Here is an 18,971-nt window from a genome sequence, read left to right as displayed (position 1 = left end):
TGACCAATAATCTCAGGTCCCCACCCTGTACAGGTGTCATAAAGAACCACTGCTTATAATGTATCCATTTCCACTATTTGTAACAAGTAGGTTTGGGTAAATGGATGGAGAGCAAAGCTGACATTATGTTTTTCTTTTATAACAATGGCTATGTGGGGGGGCCTTAGCTTATGCGTTCCCGTTTATTTCCAAAATAGATAGAGAGAGAGAGCTGCGAGAAAAAGATTGAGTTTCATTTCGGGGCCTTTGTGAAAACCCCCGTGGTCAGGAAATCCTTCTCTGCCGCTCACCTGATGACCACGATGCAGCCATCGAAGATATTGTAGGGGTTCTTGATGTAGCCGAAGGGCCCGTAGACCAGGATCTTCAGCAGCATCTCCAGAGCGAACAGGCTGGTGAACACAATGTTACTGATCTCCAACGCATTGGTCAACTCCTCGGGCTGGAGACAGACACACAGAGACCAAAAGAGAGGAGACGTTAATGCACGGTCGAAGCTTGCATCTACACTTTTTCAGGGGATGAAAAAAAAAAGAAAATTCCCTCGTTTTCAGCTTGACTTTCAGCACTTTGAACTCGTTCTGCATGTGCATGTAAAATAGCAAGGCGTTTATATGACTACAGTGACAACACTGGAGAGCAAATATGCCAATGGCTAAATTCAATTCAAATAAGACAAATCTGTCCTTTTTATCTCACACCAGGACACACACACACACACACACACACACACACACACACACACACCGGTCACAATGCTGCTGCTGAATGTGCCGGCACAAAGCTCATCAGAGAATCGGGCTGCCACTCACATCTAGATCAAACAACCGGTGTGCATTTGCCAAAAAAAAAAGAAAGAAAAAAAATAAAACACAGAAAAACAGGCAATGTAGACAGACAAGAGAAAGAACATGAGCCCAAAAGATAAAAGGCGCGGCACATCCGAATACGACGCAGTATGCAAATCAGGCATCCACGGCGAGCTTCTGTAATTATCGGCGAGGAGAAAGGAGCCGGTGGGGACTCTGTTATGTGTCTGCGGGCTGTGCGAGGCCCCCGGACAAGCCTCATGAGGCCTTTCATCTCCACGCAATAAACAGTTTACACAACTCAAACGCGCTGTCATGCACACGGTTTGCACTGACGCGACACAGAGGATGGAAGGTGTCGAGGGCCCGATCCGTGTCTGCATGTTCTCCGTCGTAAAACTGGAAGCAAATGTGCGCACATGTGTGTGTGTGTGTGTGTGTGTGTGTGTGTGTGTGTGTGTGTGTGTGTGTGTGTGACACTGGCTTTCCTAACAGTCTCAATATCCCTCTGTGTGTGTATAAATAGAGGCGTCGTCCCAGCAGAGCCATTATCCCCAGGATGAACCAAGAGGTAATGTAATGTAATGTCAACACAATGTGTGTCATTAAGCCTGTCCTGGTGGGCTGCCACTAATCACTGCACACCGCGACTGTTTAAGCAGCGATTAGTCAACACGAGCATGGATACACAAGGAGAAAGGAACACAGAGAGTAACATCACCGGTGGAATAACAGCTCCTCGTGCTGCATCACGGCACCAGTTTGTCTGGAGCTCCAAAAACACAGTGAGTCGGTTGTTATGTAATCTTGCCGCTGGTGTTGTTACGTTGCTCCACAATCATATGGAACAAAAACGGTTGTTCCAACACACCTGCTTTAAAGTAATAAACATTTCAAATGAAATGGAAGCACTCCTCAAAGCCACAATACTCATTTGACTAAAACAGTTATTTTAGCTGGCAGAACAGGGGAGTTGCTGGTCCAGCGCTGCCTTCATCAGTTAGTTAAGTTTTTGTTATTGTGTGACGTTGGTGACTCCGAACTAACCCTTTAAAACACCAAAAGTCACACAATGACATGAAAAAACGAACCAATCGAGGCAGCGGTAGACGAGCAGCTCCCCTGTTCTGCCAGCTAAAGTTACTGTTTTTGTCAGTGGAGCCCGGTGGCTTGGAAGACTGCTTACGTTTTATTTGAAATGTTTGTTACTTTAAAGCAGGCATGTTGGAACAACCATTTCCCCCCCCATCTTCTTTTTTTAGGTGGCTTAAAAACAGCAGTACATTGCTGAGCTTCCGTGCTGGTATTCCTGCTCGCTTCTCCAAACTGTCTCCAGTCTTTATGCTAAGCTAGGCTAACTTACGGCTCCTCCTACCTTCAGATTTAATATACAGATTTGAGATGTGGAATCGCTCTTCTCATTAAACTCCCGCCCGCAAGCCAATTTCTTAAAAAAGTGTATTCCATTGATATCTCACCGTGCTGCAGTGAGGTGTACTCTAGGGCGTGTCAGTACGCTGTGACATCACTTTGCACAGGTGCAAAAGAACACTTTTCGGATCACACCGTTAGTAGGTATACGAACAGTCGGTGCAACAGACTTCAAACTCTAAACCAAACAGGGCTGTGAAACCAAGCTTTTCAGCTTGGTGTTGAGTCGCTCTTTAATTTGAGCTAAAACAAACTAAGTAAATGACTTACATAATGGCAGCTACTTACAGAACTTTTTGAAATGTTGTGGTTGAAACTTGATGTAGGTCATTCACTATGGGCTTCAATTAGAGCACCCTGACAGCATATTTGAGTTTGAACGAGTCAACCCTTACAAGTCCTTGCTTAGTATTAAGTCATTGCTCCCTTAAGACTAGAACGCAGCAGTCGGCCCTGAGGCACAGAACAAGGTCCAGCAACACCAAGATGTAACATCGCGCCATAATTAAGAGCCTGAAGCTTCAAACACTGGCTTATGATAAATTACCGCACTTCACTGCCACTTTTAACAAATCATCATACCTAAATGACAAAATAGGTCGTAACTGCCTTCCAAAGTGACCCAAAAATGATTGATACGAGCACATTCTGATCTGCCGCCTCCACATGCTGGGTTTAAATTTAGACAACTAGAAGTACTTTGTACAGATTATGGTTCAATGTAACCAGCATTGACTTGTTGGTAGGGGGATGTGACGAGAACACCCATGGGAACATCATGTGATCGTCATGTTAGCATTAATAATATCCTTCATAAAGTCCTTATGTTCTATAAAATCAAAGAATACATTCATCTCCAAACAAGTTCTAAGTCGTTCCTATGGCTCTTCTGAGCTGAGATGAGATGCCAGAAATTAATAACGAGGAGAGATAACTGGGGAATCAGAGTGGAGCCGATTTAACATAAGTGTATTTCATCACGTTATACTTGTTAAGTTAGTTGAAGTGCTACCATGCAACACATGTGCAATGTTGAATGGACGGAGTAGAAAACAGAGTGCAGAGAAGAGGGCGAGGTGACGTCTTTCCCCTCCTGCCTCCTTGTTAAAAAAAGAAGAAGAAGAATCATTTGCCCAAAGCCGGCTTCCTGAAAAAGAAGCTTCTCTCCGTTTCATCTCACCTCTTTGTCACTGTGTCTGTGTCTCTTCCGTCTGTCTGTCTGCAGACACGGACGAATGTGTTTCGTTTGATCCCGCTGCTTCATTGTGTCCGTTCGTTTGTGCGCTTGTGAGCGCGGAAGCGGCGGCAAATCCTTCATGAACGCACACACACACACTCGCGCATTGTGAGATTACGAAAAGTTCAAAGGGGTAAACAAATGCTCTGCCGGGGCACTTGGGATTTTTTGTGTGTTCTTTTTCCGATGAATGCCCTCACACGCAGATACGCATAAAACACTCGTGTACAGACATGGTGTAAGAACACAAACGAGCGCCACACATCCAGGCCACGCGCATAAACCCACACCGTGAGCTCTGCTCCCCACACTCCTCACCATGTATGAACGCATACTGTACAGACTCGCACCTTATAGCCGTGCCTGTGGACACACACACACAGCTTTATAATAGATGCGATTGATAAGCCAGAACGAGAAGTACAGTTTTTACGAGGTGAGACTTGGACTGCAGACATCTGGCCTTGAGGTCCGGGTCATTATTCCCCCCAAATGCACAAGGGAACCTACAAAAGACGCGCTACTGAGGTGCGTAGAACCACCTAGAGGGAGATGAAACGTGTCCAAGTGCACGAGGAAGTGAGAGAGACGCCCCCTTTTTGCTTTGCTCGTAGCTGGCTGTGTCGCGGGTAATGAGGCCGCGGCAGCATTAGGAGGTAAAGTGTGTTAGATGAGGAATAGTGTAATCTGGTTAACGCAAATGTAATGTCACCTAATCTGATGTGATCTAATCGAAACGGGATGCTGCGCTCTGCTACGCCCTGGACTGTAGATGATGCACCAACAAGTCTGGTGTGTGTCTGTGTGTGTGTGTGTGTGTGTTTGCGTAATCAAGTGGTTCGCTTAGGCGTGCTACAGAAGAGGACATTTCAAGCATGAAATGGAGAATGAAACACTCACAATTATGGGTGGTTGGTTGGTTGTGATTGAAGTTGATTCGTCTCAGATGACTGAATGATCTGAAGGTCTGCACCAACTCCTTAATATATCTGATGGGAGATCTACACCAGAGATGATACTACTAATAATACGGAATGTACGGAATTCATCTGATTTCATCTACAAGGGTCAATCTTAGGGCCCCTGCTGTTTTAGTTACATGCATTCTATCTTTAAAGGAGCTTTATTTCACATTCTGAATATTAATACAGCAGAAAACAAGTGTTGTCTATGTAAAGATGTCGTGGGGTTATGTCTAAATGAGCAGAGAATGAAGTCACTCTTCCTGTGTGTGTGTGTGTGTGTGTGTGTGTGTGTGTGTGTGTGTTGTTAACCGAATCTCTGCTTGCTTTTGTTGACTTAGCTGGGCTAAACGTGCTTTTAGTTCATGTGAAATGCTCCAAAATCTCCCCCCGTAAATGATTATTTTTAGCATATTGAGCACGACAACCACCAGACTAGGAGCAGTCGTCCGCTTTGGACTGCAAGAACTTGTAGTGCCTATTTCTATTTGCAGACAACATCCGACAGCCTGTTCATGTTGATTGGTAGTTCATTTTAAATAATGAATTAGATCATACATCTAAATGGAATACATCATTGGACTTTTCTCAATTATAAGGAAACTTATTCTATTTGGACCTAACTCGTAAAAAAAGCATTAAATGTTTTTACAGTTTATTTGCTTTTAGTGATGAACTGGATAGTATTCATTGATACGATTTGTCCACACAGTTTTCCGGTTTATAAGTTCTGCCATTTTCAAAACTTTCCCACATCAACAGCAGGTTGTCCAATAATAAATTGGCCCTCTCTCTTTAAGGATTATAAGGACATTTACAGCCATACAAAAAGCTGAATGCAAAGGGGGGACATTGTAGATTCAGAGCAAGAGAGGAGAAGTTGCTAAATACAGGCAGAATGTTATTTGACATCTCACTGAACCAGGAAATAACTGAATGCAACATTTGATCACCTCATTGATTCTCCCTCTTTTTTGTGATTTCCATGGCTGGAAAAGCCATCCCTCTATAAACCGGGATTAGCAGCTGTTGTTTTTGCCGTCCCCGTCTCACCATTGTACAAATTGGACAAAAAAAAACAACACTTTTCTTAGGCCTGTCTTGGAGGGAGGCCACTGTTTTCAGATGCCAACCCTGCATTCTTCAGGCAGGGTCGGATAAAAGCGGCGTAAACGTCGTCTCTGGTTGGAGCAAGAAGCGTTACAAAAAGGGTCTTCTCACTGTCTCTCTGGGTTTGGCAAGGGGAGAAGCTAATGTGTGTGTGAGTGTGTGTGTGTGTGCATAATAAAGCATCAGAATGCATCAAGAGACCTTTAAACACAGACTACTGTGCATTAATTCGATAACCTATGGGGTTTATACGCGCCATCACCTTTAACTAATAATCTCAGTCGTTACAATAACTGAACCTAATCCTACCTCACAAATTCAAATGTCAAGAGCGCTTTCAATTCGAAAGGGGCCGAACTTCATGAATAAAACCAAACATTCAATTAAACCATAATGACCCCAGTTATGTCTATCTATTACACGTAGCTTCAGGAGAGATTTTCCTGTCAGATCCAGTGCTTTGGTTCATAAACGAATACGTAAAAAACTAATGGCATTCCCGTCAACCTCAGCTGTCATTTGTGTTTCACGTGAAGCACATTTGTGCTTACTAGCAAAGGTTTAGCATGCTAATGGTGAACATATTACACGCCCTAAACATTGGCAAGTTGCCGACATCGCATTTAGCCGTGAGTGCGGCTACATTTCACAAGAGTCAGTTTTGTAATATGTAATATATGTAATAAAAGAGACATGACCACAATAGGAAATCACTTTTTTCTTTCTTCCAGTGCAACACCGTGGAAGAAGACCCACATCTGCCACTGGAATTTGGGACGGTGACATCCACGCGACGGTTCTGCTGTACTGTATGTGACAGTTCACCGCCGCGAGGCAGGTGGTGAAGCAGCTTCCATCGATTTTAAAGGGTACTTGATGCCTTGATGTGTCGCGGCTAATGGTTCCGCCTCGGAGCTCGATTCATGAGAAACGCACGACAAAGTGGAAGTTCGGTCGAGCGTCGCCGAATTTCGGCGGGTTTCCAAAAAGACCATGCGGTTTGGGTTTTTGAGTTCGGCAATGATTAGCTAATTGCAAAAGCGAGTCGAAGTAGTTGAGCGTTGTGTTGTTTCAGTGTTTGTTGCTCTGTGTGTTTCATGATAACAAGGACAAAACGGTCAGCATGTCACCTTTGCTACTGGGTCCATACAATCTACATTCACAGTCGTCAGTTATTAGAAAAACAAAAGGTCAAGTGCTATCCAACAGCAGAGCAAGAATACTCAAAAGTCCTGAAACTGAGAGCCGGTCAAAATAACAGCGCTATCTTTATTACAGCTATCTATCTTTTACACGAGCCATCTGTGTGTTTGTGCCACTAAACGTGGGTTTTACGGTCCGTGTACCAGAGTGGCAGAAGACCACAGCTCCGAGGGGGGGGGGGGAGAGCGGTTGGCACTCGGCGGCTCCAGCCTCCAGGAGTCGGGGCAGTTCTCCTGTTCTGGGGGTTTGCTCCGGCTGTGTCCAAGTTAAAAGCTAATTTGATAACTGGGGAGGTAGCTACGGCTCCCAGAGCCGCGGCCCTGCTCTACCACCGCCGAAGCAGCCTCCCAGCTCCCACTTTATTCCGATAAACAAAAAGTACACGGATCAAGGATGTACTGTATCATTGACAAGCCTTTGGGCGCCCTCTCAAGTTGGACCGAGGGGGTCAAGTGGTATTAAAGACAGACCGGGCCGGGGCTAGTCGGTTAGCATGCCAATACAACACAATACAAAGACGCCAATGACTTAACGTCAACACTGCAACATCTTCCCATTTAGTTTATATTAGTTCATTTAAAAAATTTTCAAAAGTAAATTAAAATTCTGATCAGACCGTACATATTGGACCTTTAACATCAACCTCAAACTCAAACTCTTGACCCCTGAAACATGTTTCAAACTGATCCTTCCAACCGTAAACATGCATCACTGTTAAAAACGGAAACTTCACGCACTTTCTTTCTCGAGTGGATAGCTTTCGAGGTCGACCAAGAGTCAAACCATCGCCCCCGTGGGGAACGTGACCCAAAAGTGACCTCGGATCACTTCGTGCTCATGCAACAGCTACACGCTGAGTCATTATTCGTGTCGGTGTTAAAAGGCTTCCACTGTGACTGCAGCAACGGCTTCCAAAAACAGGAACCGTGCATTTCCCCACGTCTCTCCCCTGACGCCCCTGTCTTCTCTGAGCCTCTTAACTTCTCCTCGAGCTATTTTGGCATCGGCGGCGGATCATCAAGGGAGCGGAAAAGACCCGTCTGGAGACGATGGGAAGACGGGGACGACTGGCCACGCAGACAAGGGGGAAGTTCTTTATGTAAAGCGAGTGAGAGAGAGAGAGAGAGAGAGAGAGAGAGAGAGAGAGAGAGAGAGAGAGAGAGAGAGAGGTCGGTCTTCCCGAGTAAACAGACTACGGGCTGTGTCACATAGTTGGCCGAGGCACAAATATTCCATCAGCTCCACCATAAATGGTAACGCTCTTAAAACTGCGCGGCGAGATAAAGCAGACACCCTCTCCCTGCTCATCCGACCCGTCCGCCTGCACTCTCCCACCCATCACCTCCTCTTTCCCTTCACCTCCAAGTCCTTACACTCTGTCAGCCCTCTCCAACACTTCATTTAATCATCTCTTTATCCGTCCATCCCCGCGTCGCGCACACATTTACATTCGCTGCACTTGCCTCTTCTGCTGCCCTTGACGTTTCCCCGAGCAGCAGCGGAGCGTTTGTGTGTGTGTGTCTGTGTGTGTGTGCGTATTTGTGCCTTTAAGAGATTAGGCAACAGACCTGTTATGTGTCACGGACAGCGAGGGCTTTGGGCCCCCGTAGCTCCATACACACCGGGTGAGCTGCGGGGTAACATGTCTGTGTTGATGTCTGAGATACTCAAGAGGCCGGCTTATATCTCAGGAGACGGGTCACAGCAGCATACTGTCCATGTGTGTGAGTGTGTGTGTGTGTGTTTTACAGACTCACACATTTAAACAATAAATGGACCCGCCCTTTACATTTGTATTATTATTATCGTTATTGATTCATCTTTTATCTTTTTCCATTGCCTAAACATGTTTTCCCATGTGACCTGTGATGTACACAAAGTATATATACATATATATATATATATATATATATATATATATGTATATATACTTTGCCATCCAACAACCCTTTCCGAGGGTGAATGAAGCCGTTATATTGCTTTCTTCAAAGCCACCGAACTCCATTGACAAAAACAGCAATTTGACCTCGCACAACAAGGAAGTATACAAACCAACGGCTTTTCTGCCAGCGGTTTCTTATCGCACACATTCAACACGTTTAAAAGGCCTCAGGGACACACAACGCATTTTAGTGAGAAATAATTAAACACGTAACAATAACTGAGCGGGTAGCTTTAAGTTAGCAGACAGCATTAGCATTCGTTTGGGGTCATGTTTTTTGTCCACCTGGTGTAAGTGTAAGTTGTATATTCAGTCTCTTCAGCTGCTTAATGCTCTTACATGAAAATAGACTAAAACGAACGAATACTGTTCACAAGCACAACCACATTCCAACAAACGCAGCCGACCGTCTTGACAAAATTGACGACATATCCTCCTCTGTCAGATACACACATCGATATTCGGCACAGTTCATGATTAATAAGCACATTATGTGTAATCCTTGTCAGCCGACACATTGATTGGCCTTTAAAAATGGGTGGAAGTTTGTTAGTGTGTGTGTTCTCCATTTTTCTCTCTCCATCAATTACTCATCGGGGTGGATCTTTAATCTTGTCAAATTCTCTTTAAGGCCCAGTCGGATCTCCACAACCTAATTTGCGACTGAATGATACATAATACCTGATATACAGCGTGTGTGTGTGTCATCCACAAGGGGGGGGGGGGGGGGGGGGGGGGCTGGAAAACAGGTCAACTTGATCGAAATGCTGCCGCACTCAACAGAGCTGAAACACGATTTCTTAAAGGGGCAGTTTTCCCCAAACACAAGCTTTCAGACGGAGCAGGTGATACAGAGAAATGTTTTATCTTCATCCATCAGAGCAGTGCACGGATTCAGGATTATGTCAACGATTATGGCATCTCTGATACATCAAACGTGCCTCGGGCACAGGAACGGTGAACAATGTTTTGACATGACGCGCTCAGTAACGGATTATTTGCAGAGCACTTACCGCTTTGGCCGTAGCACAAGGTTAAGTGCGTCTATTTTCATGACTAAATGTTGAAAAGTGAGGAGCAACTTCGAAAATGTGACAGAGTAAAACATAAAGGCATGCTGATGTTGCTGTACTGCTGCTGCTGCTGCTGCTGCTGGCATGGATACAGGCACCGGTTACAATTTTGCAAACTACACAGTTAAAGTAAATGACTCTCTAAATAAAAGAATACTCTGCTCCTCCTCTCCACATTTATTAAACCAGATGTATGTTTTATGTCCTTATTCATCAAACAGAAAAGTTGTTGCTGAGCCTTGGGGGCGAAACATCCAGAACTCTGGATAGAAGATGAACATCGTCTTCCCGTTTTGAAAATAGTTTTTGCAAAACAATTTTTTTTGTACGTTTACTCTTTTTGTTTGCTGCATTTAGGCATATAGGATGAAAGATGGTGTGTGTTGACAAGGAAACCCCCCCGATTGTCATTGAATACTTCAAACACAATGATGCAAATTCACAAAAGCATTGCCAGGCTGCTCAATCTAAAGAAAGGAAAACACGTCATTCTCAAAGCACCCGCAAAGGATGCCGCGCACCCCTCACGGCGCTGTCAAGCAAATGACGTCTCTGTGATCCTGTGCTATTTGCACCTATTTCAATTAGGCATTGTGCAGACATTTTGCACAAAAATGTTCCCGTTCCCTGTCATTGCCAAATCAAAAAGATTAGCGCTGATAGCTTCACGCAGCTACCGGGAAACTATTAGCGTCTTCAGAGAGGCGGGGGTTACTGAAGTGCATTTATAAGGGCGTCGCTGCCAGACTTTCCAGTGATCATGGCAGCATTGAATGATATTTTGTCTTTTGTTCTCTGCTTCAAATCATGCCACGTTGTTTTACAGTCTGAAGGTGTGCGTTTGAAACTGGCAACAGCACTGACAGACTGGGATATTGAATCGCAAATACGGTGTCTCTCTGTTTCGTTAACAATTCTCGGCTAAAGGTTTGAGGTATGCCTCCGCAACTCGTCGGTTATCTCTGCCATTGTTCTGCCTACTGTGTTGTTGGTGCAAAGGCAGCATTTACACAAACTCAAAGACAAAACTCCAGCGGGAAAACTTGGCTGAAGGACTGATGGGAAATTGAAACCCAGCCTCTCCTCCATGTGGACAGAGTTATAGAGACAAACAGAGGCTTAGTGATCCTTGTGTCTTTGGATGTCGATGGGCTTGCAATCAATGAAGCGTCTCAGTAAAAAGTTTCAGCAGCCTGTCTGGAGTCTAGAGGGATCCATGTTACCCAAACTAGGAGAGAGCACTTCTAAGACAGAGAGGGGGGGGAGAGAGAGAGAGAGAGGGAGAGAGAGAGAGAGAGAGAGAGAGAGAAACTTAAGAGGAGTGAGGCAGGAAGCAAAGGAAGAAAGGTATAAGAGGAGAGAATGATGAAAGAGACAAGGGTGAAAAAAGGAATGAGTAAAACAAAAAGGAGGAGAATTGAAGTGGGAGAACAGAGAGAAGAGGAAGTAGCCAACATAGGAAGAGAGAAAAGGGGAAAGAAGGAACAGAATCCCAATAAAAGGAAAGGAGGACAAAAAAGGGCGGGCAGACGGAGAAGGAGAAGGGCCAGGAAAAGTAAGGACTGAAAAAAGACTAGAAAGCTATAAAACCTCCTGTGTGTGTGTCTACGTTTGTGTGTGTGTGTGTGTGTGTGTGTGTGTGTGTGCTGAGGATGGCATCTGGATATGTTTATAGGCACTGGGTCAGGGACCGAAAGTAACCCCAGAAAACCTGGGCAAGGCTTCATGCTTCTTCTTCACACCTACACACAAACAAACACAATGCATGTGTCACTTACTTTACTCGCGTTATATAACTTTACACAAAATCACACATGCCAAAAGTACAACACAAAAGCTTGAAACACAACACAAATACACACACACACACACACACTCTGCCTCTGATTTGGCAATACTCTTTTCCTTTGTTGGTTGGGTTGGTAGGTTTGGGAAGGATGAGAGGGACTGGTTAAGGTTAGGGTGAGAATATTAAGCCAATCAGAGGCGGAGTCGGGCGGGTCACGCTATGCCGTGGTAGGAAAAAAAAACAGTATCGCCACCAGGAGGGTTCAATGACGTCATTCCGCATGATTATTAGCCATGCGCTTCTGCTCGTTGCAGGAAGAGTGTGTATATTCTGAGCAATGAGGCTTTGGAACAATGGCCGTTTTTTTTCGTGATAACAGGCTGTCGGACAAATGGGCTTTTGGTCCAATGGGCCATTTTTCGCACTATTGGGGTTTCTGGAATAATGGGCAGTCGTAAACAATGGCCTGGCACTGTCAGGTGACGGGCTGTCACAGACGTAGTGAAGAACATTTGAGAAAAGGGGTTCATATCTTGTGTCCTGCATGTTGTCTGGTGTAGGTAACTAAAACCCTTTGGCTACGGTTGGATAAAGATTTAGGTTTAATATTGAAGAAATCAATGTGTCAGGTCTTGAGCATTGACTTATTCAATAGTTAATCGACATACACATCTTCCCAAACATTTGCCAATTGATTTGAGTTGCCTAAAGATGAAAACATGAATAATGTTACCCAATATAAAAAAAATAATTTCAATATATTCCATGCAGTGATGTTACAGAATCTAAAAGGTAGGAATAAGAGTTCTGGTTAAAGACTGTTTATAGGAAGTGGATGTAGTCACCGTGACGTCACCCATTGGTTTGTGGACTACGGTTTTGAAGCCTCAAGTTCCAGCATTTTGCTGGTCACCATCTTGTTTTTTTTTGCAACCAGAAATGACACAAGAGGGTGGAGCTACGTACATTTTAATGCTGATGAAAACGTTTGCAGGTGACCAAGTTGTGTGAAAGGGTTGAAGTTGTGAGACGAAAACACGGACAACTTCCAGACCGAACAACGCTGTGGCAGCGACCTGTCAATCACAAGGTAGCCACGCCCTAAAGCATACCCTGCTTTATCGTCTGTTTTACTCTAAATGGGACTATAATTTACAAAATGAACACTTAAAACTAGAGATTGAGACCATAAACTAACAATGTTTTTCTCATAGACTTCTATACTGCAGATTGAGAATAAACCACAGAAAGAAAATCTCTATCAGAAGTCGTGGGGCCTTCCTCACCCATTAAATCACCCCTGTTCCTCTGTGTCCCTCTCACTCTCTGTATCCTCTGTCCCTCATAATCTCTCATTTCCGTTTTTCTCTCTCAAATGACTGTCAATACGCACGTGTAAGCGAATGAGGCCAGAGGGAAACATCAGGAATTCCAGTTGGGCCTACAGGGCATTACGCAATCACACAGAATGACAAACATATAATCTATAAATGAATCTAATACCTTCCCTGCGGTCTTTCACTAGGTCTCATCTGTCAGCCTGTTGTGCACGACTGTCCCACAATGTAGCACCATCCAGCCTCTTCACTCAACTCCACACCCTCACACTTCTCTTAACATGAACTATCAGAAACACGCATACACCGACCTGCTCGTGGAACTCGATCCCCATGCTCAGAGTATTGATCAGAATGGCGATCATAATCCCTCGTCCGAAGTACTTGCTGTCCACGATCTTCCGGAACGTGTCGCACACGAGCCTCCAGAAGTGCACCACCTTCGCTGCCATTTTGCCCAGGCTGCAGCGCTGCTTCTTGGGCTGCCGGCTGTCCCTCCTGTCCTTGTGGTGGAGGTCCTGGGTGAACTCGTATATGCCATCGCTGTCGGAGTCCCCGGGGGTCTCGTTGCCCTCTGACTCGTTGGCCAGGGCCTTGGCGCAGTAGGGGCAACTCTCGGGGTCCAATGTCATGGCGGCCGTGTCCATGGCACTGCTGGTGGTGCTGAGGTCACGAGCCGACAGCTGGCAGGAGAGCTGGGCTGCAGCCGAGTGAGAAAAAAGGTCAGATGGAGAAACTGAGTTTGCAGTGACATCAGAGTGATTGAGTGATTTGAAATAACATATAATTAATTGCTTTAAACAAATTGTCATGTCTGATGAAATAAATCTGTACAACAAAGTTTTTGGAGTTGCGTGTGTGTCAGAGGGAGTGTGTTTGATAGTGATGGGCAGTGTGTGCTATGAGTAATGCCTTATCTCTACAGGCTGTGCTGCGGCCAGTTTGGCTGGCTGGCTGCCAGCTTTTCCACTGTCTTTACAACCTGAACAGACCTGGCCTGACCTGACTGTTTTTGCTGAGCCCACTGCCTTTTCAGAACTTGGCCGGGGCCAGACAGGAGCTGGCTGCGAGCTTTGACATGAGGGATTAACATTTATTGACTCTAATTAGCACTCTATCTGTCGCTCACCAAAAAGCAAAACGCAACTCTGGACGGCGTTAAAGTTTGAGGCTCAATCCCAACAAACCACCATACCGTACTCCAAATGGTTGATGAAAGACAAAGGAACACTTCCAGTGGTGTGTCCCTTGATTTGGTTCGACAGTGATTTGGAAATCAAGCACAGATTCTGACTGAATGAGATACTCTTGTCAATTTCAAACGCACTTTTGCCTTCCAAGTTCTTTTTCTTATTGGGAATACTGAGCAAACACTCAGCTGAGCAAAGCAACTAATGGAGTTAATCATACACTTTCCAAGATTGTAATCACGATCATGATTTAAAATCAATGTATCTGTGACCACAGCCCTGTGAGTTTGCGGCGATCCGTCTACCTGCGGGAGCGCGCGCGTCCGCCAGGCTCGACGGCCGTCTCTCCAGGGACATGGGTGGGATGTTCAGGTTGAAGCTGATGTTGGTCAGAGTGCTGGCGGCAGCGCTCCCTCGTCTGGACTCCGCCAGGGCTCGAGCCTGCAGAGTCGGGTAGTTCTTGGGCCCTGGAGCCGCAAAAGGTACAGAGTTCCTCTTCATCGCCCGAGACATGGGAGCCGGGGTGAGGGAGGAGGGGCCCGGTGTCGGCCCCAGGTTCGCGGGCGAGGGGCCGCAGCGGAGAGCTTCTGTGTGGAACACACTGCGAAGTGAAGATGCATTGGCAGCTCCCTCAGAAAGTTTGGACAAAATGGCCAGGTTTGAGTCAGAGGTGGCCACCGTCATCGAAGGCAGCACGGCTAATGCGAGCTGTCCGGCGCCGGTGGTTGCCACGAGGGCCCCTCCGTTGTTGTTATGTGCACCAGCCTCAAAATCCCGACCCTCCAGACACCGCACGCCCCCTCCACCCCTTACGCTGCCATTACCCAGGTGGTAGTGGTGGTGGTGGTGGTGGTGGTGGTGGTGCGCCATATGATGAACCAACACAGATCCCTGTCTGGAGGACTTCCTCCTCCTTCTCTGGCTCCGCTGGGGCTCCGTGGCCAGGGGCGAGGCGGCAATATTGAACCCGGTGCGGCGAGCCAACATCCTGCAGATGCGGGCCACTTGTCTGGCCCCCTTGGTGACGACGTGGACCAGGTACTTGAGCAGCTCGTCGTAGCAGGAGCCCGGCTCGGAGAGGGATGCCAGGGTGCTGGCGTTGGACAGGAAGCGCACCCGTTGCTCCTTCATCAGCTGACTCTCCCTCTGCTTGGTCTCCGAGAACTGCGTGGCGATGACCACCAGGCACAGGTTGATCATGAAGAATGAGCCAATCTGAGGACAAGGAGGGGGGGGGGGGGCGACATTGTTATTCACATGCTCGCACGCGACTGACCCACTTGTTCAATCGTCAGCGTGTAAAGTGGCACTTACAATGATGAGTAGGATGAAGTAGATGAAGTTGTAGAAGGAGTGAGCATCCATCACAAAGTACATGATGTCCACCCAGCCCTCCAGAGTGATCACCTGAAGAGGAACACGGGCAGAGGACAGGAATATAGAGGGACAAGAAGAAGAAAACAAGAAAACAGGGATCAGACAACCCAAACAAGGAGAAGGGAATAAAAATTGGAACAAAAAGAGATATTTTACAGTCTGAAGTGTTCCAATACTCCGCAGAAGACTAATCCCCAACATTTCTCTGTGCTTCACCCCACCGCAGAGCAGCAGCCAGACCTGTGGGGGAACTCATCTCCAAGCTGGCTCTCGTCCTCCAAAATTACCCCCCTCAGCTAGACAGGGATGAATGGACTCTCCAACAGGAGGCTTTACAGATGATGTGGAGGTAGCAGGCTAATGGTGTGGGAGAAAGGTGGTGTGTCTGTGGTGACCTGCTAATCCTGTAAGCCCCATTTCTCTGATACACCAGCCACAATTACCCTCATACCTCTTTGTCTCCATCTTGTTTTACAGACTTGGAAGTCAGCCAGATGCTACTTTCTGTATGTGCCTCACGGCAAAAATCTTCTCGCAAACTGAATCCTTTTCCGTTTGTGTGTTATCGGCCGTTTTTACCTGAAAGATGGCAATCCACGCGTAGCAGATGTTGTCGAAGTTGATGGCTCCCTTGAAGGGGTTGACCAGGCCGGCAGTGCAGTTGTTGTAGTACTGGTTCCAGTTGACGCAGGTGGTGTTGTCGGTGCTGTTGTAAAAGTCAGAGCCCAGGGTGCACTGCAGGCCGCCCTCCTCGTACACCTTGGGCACCGAGCTGCAGTCCCTCATGCCGTTGTCTCCGGGCTCGGAGCAGATGAAGGGGTTCTCATCGTCGTTTTTGGTGTGGTAGTACTTCCCCAGCTCCACAGAGAGAGGGCTTCGGGGAGAGAAACAGAGAGTACATTGCAGGAGTTAGTCTACGCCGGCTCTCGTGAGTAGACAAATGTAGAGAGAGGTGCACTTAAAGTTGGAAGTAGATTGGTGTTTTTGAGTATTACTAGCATCTGTATTAAAGATCGTTCTCTCTGGTGTCAAAAATGACCCTTTTGGTCTCTTCACCCAACTTTTTGTACATTTAATATGAAGTATAACAAAGTACTTTAAGTAAAGAAGAGTCAGAAAACTGGGCCCGAATGAGCAAGGGAGCCTTTCATTGCTTCTCCATTTCAATGAATAAACGGAAGAATATGTTATTTCCTCATTCAAAAGTTATATAATCTTGCTTTAAGTGTAAAAAGGTACCCTTGGGTCAGGTGCTCCCAACAAACCGAGAGAGAAAAGTGTGTGTAATATATTAAAACGACTTGATCAATAACAGTAATGACAGAGAATTCTTCTTTCACCAAAACAAATGTAGCGATACGAGGAGTTAAACACTGTGACACCACACAACATCTAGTCACAAGGATAGCAAAGCATTAGAAGCTAAATCACATGTCAAACATTTGTTCTTCACCTGGGTTTCTCCCCAGAACATTTACAAAAGGAGAATGACACGTCTGTCCTCGGGGAACCATCTTTGTTCAACCGTAACCCGCGTTTGCTGCCAAGTCGGAGGCAGTTGAAGAATGAAGCGGCGGTTCTGCCTTTGGATTTTTGGCATTCGCTGGGTGGAATTTAAAGTGGATCAACTTTAAAGCCCTAAAGTCTACAGGTTTTAATCCCGTGCAAATCCTCCAGCAGCTGATTTTTGACTGATTTCCAGTCCCTTCCAACAGATAGGAGGAACTAATCAACGAAGCCAGCTGCAATTGTGTTGACAAACCTGGGGGCTGAACGGCTGGGGAGACCCCCGCGCGCTTGCATTGTGTGAGACGAGCAAAAACGTCTGTTTGTTCGCCTGCCTGCTTCCCCACCTCTTGGCATATATGTTACAGAGCCCTCCTCTGTCTGGAATAACTGGTGTGTGTGTGTGTGTGTCTGGTGATTGTGTGATATCTGGCCTGTCTGTAAACACACATTCCGCTGCTCGGCGGCATTTATTAATTGCATAGTAGCCCTCGAACACTTGCAGGGACCAGACCAGACCCCACTTCAAGACCACGGCGATATGACTACGAGATTAATTGGAAGCAGGCGTGAACGAAGACTTTGGACATAGACCCAGACTATTACGCCATCCATCTGATGTCATCTGAAATACAGACCTTTCTGATGCAGACGAGAAAAATTTATGATGATGACAAAATTCTGCCAGCTCAGCAAAGCCATTATGCATGAGCTTAAATTACAGCTGTGAGGTGTCATAAATCCTACAAAGAGTAATGAAGCCAGGATGACGCCGGGAACATGAATAAGTCATGGGTACCCATGTTCCACATACCATGATCTTTCTCATTATTCCGGGGCTCGTCGGCTCTCCCATTCATCATTATGATGAGACTGTACGGTCGCTCACCTCGTCGACTTTTGCGCGTGACCCAGTTTAGTGTGCCGGGTCAAGGTTTAGTCTACAGTGTTAACTTGGCCTTCAGAAGACCTGTTTGCAATCTCATCTGTGTTGTTTAGCTCAGCTCTAATAGGACAATCATGAATAAATAAATATATCCAATAATCTTGTGCATCTTTGGAATATACGTATATATATATATATATATATATATATAAGAATTTGATCAATATGGGTTTTTGAAGTGTAAATACTGTATATAACTGAATATAAGCACATTTTCAATATCTTCCATTTGACCATTTAAAAGGATAATTTAGGTATATTACAACTTTGGTCTTCTTTTCGCAAGGTGGTCATCATTTCTAATGGTTATCATGTAAATCACCCAAAACACCCAAGTTATAGCTAAACCTATTGATATAATAGCCATGCAAAAGACAGCGTTGCTCAAGCCTCCCTGAATAAATAAATGTAAAATAGAAGTATATTCAAAATTCTACAAAATATGGTTTGACTGGTGAGTTATCAAATCGAATAATAAATGTATAATAAGTAGTGGAGGAAGAAGTGAGATAAAAAAGTAGCAATACTACACCATCAAATAAGTAATCAGGACTAACTAATCATTCACACCCATTTAGGCACCGATGGCGCAACCCGCGGGAGCAATTTGGGGTTAAGTGTCTTGCCCAAGGACACATCGACACGGACTAGCGGAGTTGGGGGTCGAACTGCCGATCTTCTAAACGAAGGCCGACCCGCTCGTGCCACTGAGCCACAGTCGCCCCCCCCCAATGGATAACGGGGGAGGCCAGAGCGGTTGCCCTTGCGGATGGATCTGGTCTCCCTGTCGTCCATTAATTCCTGATAATGGACAGCTCAAAGGGCATTATCCCGCTCATACCACGATCATTTGCCAAAGAATAGTCCGCTCAGCTCACAAAACCCTTTGGGCTCAGCTACTAGCTAGAAAGCTAACATCATGCTAGCAAGACTCAAAGTCAATAACATTGTTGACAAAGAGAAGCTAGCTATCCAGCCTGAAGGACTCCACTGGATGTGCCACTTAATGTTGTTGATCGATGTTGACCATCATCTATTTCGAAACACTTATCTGAACAG

General features: G+C 45.7%; 2 protein-coding genes across 2 annotated transcripts in view; both read right to left on the bottom strand.

The window, feature by feature from the left end:
• Window positions 1-18,971, bottom strand: part of spata20 (spermatogenesis associated 20) — a 231,491-nt gene that overhangs the window by 44,886 nt on the left and 167,634 nt on the right. The gene's annotated exons all lie outside the window — the stretch shown is intronic.
• cacna1g (calcium channel, voltage-dependent, T type, alpha 1G subunit) overlaps window positions 1-18,971 on the bottom strand; it is a gene marked incomplete at its 5' end in the record, with an annotated part of 205,250 nt that overhangs the window by 77,281 nt on the left and 108,998 nt on the right. Inside the window, 5 exons of the mRNA XM_079182289.1 lie at window positions 291-442; window positions 13,205-13,593; window positions 14,389-15,298; window positions 15,398-15,490; window positions 16,040-16,334. Of these exons, the coding sequence (XP_079038415.1) occupies window positions 291-442; window positions 13,205-13,593; window positions 14,389-15,298; window positions 15,398-15,490; window positions 16,040-16,334 (1,839 nt within the window). The remainder of the gene's footprint in view (window positions 1-290; window positions 443-13,204; window positions 13,594-14,388; window positions 15,299-15,397; window positions 15,491-16,039; window positions 16,335-18,971) is intronic.

This window comes from Pholis gunnellus, assembly GCF_910591455.1.
Source record: "Pholis gunnellus genome assembly, chromosome: 21".
NCBI lineage: Eukaryota > Metazoa > Chordata > Actinopteri > Perciformes > Pholidae > Pholis > Pholis gunnellus.
This window is presented reverse-complemented; position numbering and strand designations above follow the sequence as displayed.